At 40.6% G+C, this 6377-nt stretch overlaps 1 protein-coding gene across 1 annotated transcript in view; it reads left to right on the forward strand.

The window, feature by feature from the left end:
- EGFR (epidermal growth factor receptor) overlaps nucleotides 1-6151 on the forward strand; it is a 199133-nt gene extending 192982 nt beyond the window's left edge. Inside the window, exons 25-28 of the mRNA XM_056857997.1 lie at nucleotides 4078-4245; nucleotides 4521-4571; nucleotides 4763-4868; nucleotides 5750-6151. Of these exons, the coding sequence (XP_056713975.1) occupies nucleotides 4078-4245; nucleotides 4521-4571; nucleotides 4763-4868; nucleotides 5750-6126 (702 nt within the window). The 3' untranslated portion in view covers nucleotides 6127-6151. The remainder of the gene's footprint in view (nucleotides 1-4077; nucleotides 4246-4520; nucleotides 4572-4762; nucleotides 4869-5749) is intronic.
- Nucleotides 6152-6377: the final 226 nt, after the last annotated feature.

Below are 6377 nucleotides of genomic sequence, written 5' to 3' on the forward strand. Positions count from 1 at the left end.
CTGAAGATGCCTGCCACAGCTGCTGGCGAAACGTCAGGAAAGAAAATTCCAAGACCACGGTTACACAGCCCGGATAACCTACAAGAACCAATCTTCTAGTCCTATTTGCTCAGTATCTGTATTTTGATAAAGTTCCTTATAAAAAGTCCAGAAAATATCAAGAATATCTTCTTTGTTGGAAAGACCATTTCCCTTTGAGACCTCCAGAATTCTTCTCCTCTCTGATTCTCGCTTCAGCATATTCGCTAATAGTTTACCGGGTTTATTAGCTTGTTCAAAGTATTTCTGTTTGACAAATCTGAGCTTTTTTGCATTTCTTCAGATTCTTCCTTTGCAATTTGGAGTTTCAACTTGGAAATACCTTGTAAAATCTGCGAATCACCTGATTCATGATGTTCCTCTTCTAGTTGGCCTAGTTGTTGGTATAGGTTATTTAATACATGTTGTCTTCCTTTTTTCAACTTAGATGTTATTGCTATTAATTTTCCTCTCAGGTAAGCTTTGCTTGCGTCCCATACTATTCTTTGCGCTGGTCCAGAAGTCATGTTCGTCTCAAAGAAGAATTTCAAATCTTTCTGACATTGTTCCAAAATATCCTTCCTTAAAAGAATATTATCGTTCATCCTCCATCTTCTTAACCCTATCCTGGGACTCATCAAGTTTAGTTCCATTGGATTGTGGTCCGCATAAGTTGCAGGTAAAATGTTGACTTCCCCCAATTTGTTAAGCAGGGTGCTGGATACCCAAATCATATCAATTCTGGAATATGTTTTGTGTCAATTAGAAAAGAAAGTGTAATCCTTTTCCTTCTGATGTTTATATCTCCAGGCATCTATGAGTTTCCAATCTTCCATGAATTGGAAAACCATCTTCGGTAATTTTCCTCCCTTGTGTTTAGTGGACTTGTCTAGATTAATATTCATGACTCCGTTCAATTAAAAATTCTCCTTGATGGAAGTTGGTTAGTTCTCGAAAGAATGTCATGAAAAACTTTTCCTTAGATTGATTTGGTGCATAAATGTTGGCAATCATGAATTTTTGCCCATTAGCTCCTTGAACTAGTAAGATAAAATATCTTCCTTTTTCATCTTCAATTGAGTCTATTACTGACAGTTTTTGGCTTTTGACATAAATTGCTACTCCTCGTTTCTTAGTTAGTGATGAAGATGTATGCAAAGTCCCCAGTTTGTTACATTGTAAGAGTTTGACGTGTGATTGTATAATGTGTGTTTCTTGAAGACAAATAATGTCTGAAGAGGTTTTGATAAGTTTGTGGAAGACTTTCTTCCTTTTGGAAGGGGAGTTAAGACTGTTAACATTCACCGATATTATTTTAAGATTCTCCATAGTTAATCAATAGCAGCAGTTTCAGCAAGCTTGAATTCTTCCTGTTCTTCTAGAGAGAGTTTTTCCATTACTTGAATAATCAGTTGACTTTCTGCTTGGTCGATCAGTTGCCTTGTTTCAGGAGAAACCACTGTTTTTATTGTTACCGCGACCCTGTTGACTTAAATTTTTTCTGTAATCGGTGTTCCCGGTTCTACTTGCTCCAGGCTGACCACTGCCTCCACTATTTCTTTTATTTTCCGAAGTTTGTCAGCCTCTGTTTCTTGTGTTGGAGTATTCCTCCCTTTGGGGTATGGTTCTCCTCCTGATCCACCCGATTGAAATGAATACTCGTAAGTAAGTTTGTCTATGAGTTGATCAGCCTCTTCTTTATTTCTAATTATCCTTCTGCCTTTTGGTAGAGAAATGTTTAAGGCATATGGTGCGATCCAGCGGAATCTTATGTTCTTTTTGTGTAGGATAGTTCTCAGTTCATCAAATTGTTTTCTTTTCTGTATTACTGCCGGTGGTAGGTCAGTAAAAACCAAGAATTCTCTCTCTTGGAAAGACAGTCTGTTATCTCTTTGCACTTGAAGCATTTAGTCTCTAGCTCTCTGATTGGAAAACTTAACCAATATGTCTCTAGGTGTGTTGTGCTTGGTGGAGAATGCAGAGTTGATTCTAAATATCTTGTCAATTTGAAGAAATTCTTGTTGGAAACCATAAACTTCATGCAATAGTTCTTGTAGCTCTACTTCCAAGTCCGTTAATCCAAATTTTTTGGGCAGGCCTCTAAATTTTAAATTATGTTCATGGTTAATGATGTCTTGGAGATCAAACTTTTTGTCTGCATCTTGATGTTTCTGCTCGTGTGTTCGTATTGATGTCGATTGTTGTTCTCTTCTAAATTCTGGTGTTTTTGCTGCAAAATTTTAATTTCTTTGGCATTATCATCGATCTTCTTTTCAATCCTTTGCAAGGAATCCTGAATGGTTTGTTTTGTGTCTTCTTGTCTTTTTTTGTTCTCTTCACTAAGTTGTATTATTAAAGACTTAAGTTCTTCCATTTGTGATTCTTCTTCTTGATTTTTGGTCTTCTTTTTTGACTTGGGCATTTCTATTGAACTAACTCTTTGGTGTTGTGTTATCTCAGGAGATGATGACAGGATGTTGGATGAAATTAGGCGCTTCTTGGAGTGTTGTAAATATTTTTCATAATCCAAAACAGTAAATTTTTCAAGTCTACCCAGCAGCCTAGCAGGTGTACAATATAAAATCAACTACAAGTATAATTGAGTTCTTGTTCATAAAATAATTATTTATTTATTTATTTATTAAAAATCAATCAATTAAAATTAATTTGTCATTATTTGAAATTAATTATTCAATACCTCAGCAATGGAAATTACGGTCTGCCTGACCAATATATGGTCTTCAATCAACTGCAATTAGAATCAATTTCTAATTCATTGAGTACCCAATTAAACCACAATTAAATTCAATTTCTAATTCATCAATGTTCAGAACTGTCACTTTTAAAATACTTCAATTCGTCAATATTTTAAATCAATATCACCTCCTCAATTAAAAAAACCTGTGTTGTATATAGGATGTTTCTTACACACTTTTACTTTAACGAGCTGTGTGTAAAGGAAAAGCGCTCTGTGTTTCCTTTTACTGCAATACTACACAACATTGGCTCTCAAAAACATTGGCTCAGGCTTCGGCCTAGCTAGCAGAATTTAATATCAATCCTTTGAGGGCTAGGGACAAAGACCAGCCCCTAGCAAATGCATTTCAAAGCGAAGTTGGTTTCTGTTTGAAGACTGTGAGAGCGGGGGAAAGAGCTCATTCACAGCTACCTTTCCTCTGAAGCTTCCTCACTGATTGTAGGCCATAACCGCCCATTTGTTTCCAAGGTGACACATCTGTCACACCTTAGTTGTCTCTGACTCTGAGAAACTCCTGGTGATTTGCATTCGCTGCAGGGATGCAGATTACCTCATGTCTTCAAAGAGGTAGCGGCGACATGGCCAATATTAATGTGGTTTATTGTTTTTCCTGACGACTACATTGGCTGACTGATCACCAGCTGATAAATTTGGAAGGTATAAGAATGACCCTCTTCTGATATAGAACTATGGAGTTTTGGGGACGCGCTGGCGTGTCCTCATTCTGCATCACTTTGCGATCTCTTTTGCCCCGGGTGGGGACTCCCTGTGGGACTGACACTCTGCAAGATGGAAACAAGCCTTGCGTTTGGAAATCTGGTAATAACTTTGAAGCAAATCCTTTTGTCGTTGTAACCTCTTGCAAGCCTCGCCTATTGCTTAAGAATGTGTAGTTAGCAAATGTTAGACTTTCTTGTTTTCATGCTATTTTGCTTCCACGAATATTTTATTTTCTGTAATGAGCACATTTCTTTAGAATAAATCTTTGACTTTACTTTGGAGTCTGTGAAAATAAGTGTCCAAAAGTATTTTCCTATTGTTAATGCCAATAAAGGTACTGTTTATAGATTATATTTAACCTACAGTTTGTGTTTGGTATATACCATGTTTATTGGCGGTTGCTACATGAAGTTGGTTGCATATTGATCTTATTCCTTATGCTTATTCCCTGTACCTGTTTTTGTGCTGGTCGTGGACCATAATAAAGTCTGATGATGATCTTGGAAATAATCTAAGACTAGCTGTGTGGTAACGGTGCAACTTGAAATGCCAAATTCTTATTTTGACTTCCCTTTGGACAGGGTGATGAAAGAATGCACCTACCAAGCCCAACAGAGTCGAAAATTTATCGTACCATAATGGACGAAGAGGACATGGAGGACATTGTGGATGCAGACGAATACCTCATTCCGCAACAGGGATTTTTCAGCAGCCCGTCAAATTCCCGGACACCGCTCTTAAATTCGCTGGTATGAATTTTGTTTCCCAAAATCTTCCATGGTGATAATGGCCGGGGGGGGTGGGGAGAGAGGTGTGTTAATCAGCTGCAGCAAAAATGATAGAGTTGGAAACTCCAAAAGATGTTTTGTTTAAAAAAATCCTGTTGCACAAGTTCATCAGCAATAAATTATGCAGATGTTACTGGACTCCATTGTGTTTCCAAAAATTTAGTGCACTTAGAAAATCTGGTATTCTTCTTCTGTTAAAACAAGAATTAACTAAATACTCTCCTCTTTGATTTTAGAGTACTACCAGCAATAATTCTACAATGACCACCTGCATAGATAGAAATGGGGTAAGTACGGGCAACTGAGAAGCACCAGCAACAATACAGGAAAAAGTGTCATGTTCCTTTTGGCTATTAGTGAAAGCTTTAAAAAAACAAATACCCCACAAGACATCTAATTTGTCTTTTGACTCAGAGTGGCCATGGCTTGCTATGTAGAATTACATGCTGTGCAACATTTTCCATTTTCTCTTAACTAGCAGGGACACCCAATGAGAGAAGACAGCTTCATTCAGAGGTACAGTTCAGATCCAACTAGGGTTCACCTGGACGACAGCTTTGACGACAGCTTCCTGCCTGCTCCAGGTGAGAAAACACCTGCACTTGTGCACCTTTGTCCGTTCTCTTGACAAGCAAACATAGTCCTAGGGCTGAGGCAAACGTCTGTCACAAAAACATGGTCCAGGTATCGGTGAAGGGCTGAGGGATAGGGTTGCCAGCTGAGGGATAGGGTTGCCTACAAACTGATGCCCCTACTGGTGGGCTTCATGAGGTAAAGGAGGGGCTGTTGGGCTTCTTGAGGTGACAGTAGAGCTAGGGGATGGCTGCGTCAGTGCTAGCTTTCCTCCAAAATCATCCATCAGTAGGGTTGCCAACCTCCTGGTGGTGGCAGGACATCTCCTGCTGTGGGATGTGTAATCTCCAGGTGATAGAGATCAGTTCATCTGGAGAAAATGGCCACTTTGGAAGGTGGATTCTATGGAATTATACCCCGTTGAAGTCCCTCCCCTCCACAACCCTGCCCTCTTCAGTCTCTGCCCCCAAAATCTCTAGGTATTTCCCAACCCAGAGCTGGCAACCCTATCCCTCAGCCCTTCACCGATACCTGGACCATGTTTTTATGACAGTTGTTTACCTCAGCCCCCGGCTGCTTCCCAGCATTCCCTCCTTCAATAGATTGTGGCAACTTCAGAGAGTGTTCTGAGATTCCGGATGAAATTAGGACCCTAATTAACTCAAACCATGGTTAACGGTGTTCCTAATTCCATGGCTTGTTTGGGGCTTCAGCAAAGGCAGGAGGGTGATTCCTGCAGCTGTGATCCTCACCCAGTTACTCAACCATGGTTCAACAATCAACTACATTATATCTGCACCAGCCGGTTGAAATTAATTCTCCAAAACGTCCGGTTTTCAACAATATTCATGCTTCTCTCCCCTCCCCCGGTCTTGTCTTGAAACCGTTTCAGAATACCTGAACCAGCTGGTGACCAAAAAGCCGTCTGCTTCCATGGTGCAGAATCCGGTCTACAACAGCCTGTCCCCCTCTGTTGATCCGAAAGTTGAGCCGGAGTCAAACCATCAGAGTTCCCACAACACAGCACTGGACAACCCAGAGTATCTCAACACCAGCTTATCCCCTTTTGCTAACACCGTTTTTGACAGCTCCCCCTACTGGGAGCAGACCGCCAACTGCCAAATCAACCTGGACAATCCTGATTACCAGCAAGACTTCTTGCCCAGGGAGACCAAAACAAATGGCCTCTCTAAAGTCCCCGCTGCTGAAAATCCAGAATACCTGAGGGTAGCACCCCCCAAAAGTGAATACATCGAAGCTTCGGCGTGACCACTGAGAGAAGCTTCTGTTTGCCCCACCAACGAGCCGGGACACAGGTGGCAGCGCCGTTTGCCATAGAAACCAGCAATGGACAGATAAAGGAGCTGTCACAACCACACCAGCAGGGCACACTTTCCCTTCCATGTATGTGTGCTGATCTCACACAGCTTGCTTAAGATTCCTCTTACCTCTGTCTGCACGGGAGACGCTATTTGGTACCAAGGGACGACATCCAGCAAGCAAGAAATCACTGCATTCGT

This window comes from Euleptes europaea, chromosome 11 (genome assembly GCF_029931775.1).
Source record: "Euleptes europaea isolate rEulEur1 chromosome 11, rEulEur1.hap1, whole genome shotgun sequence".
Lineage (NCBI taxonomy): Eukaryota > Metazoa > Chordata > Lepidosauria > Squamata > Sphaerodactylidae > Euleptes > Euleptes europaea.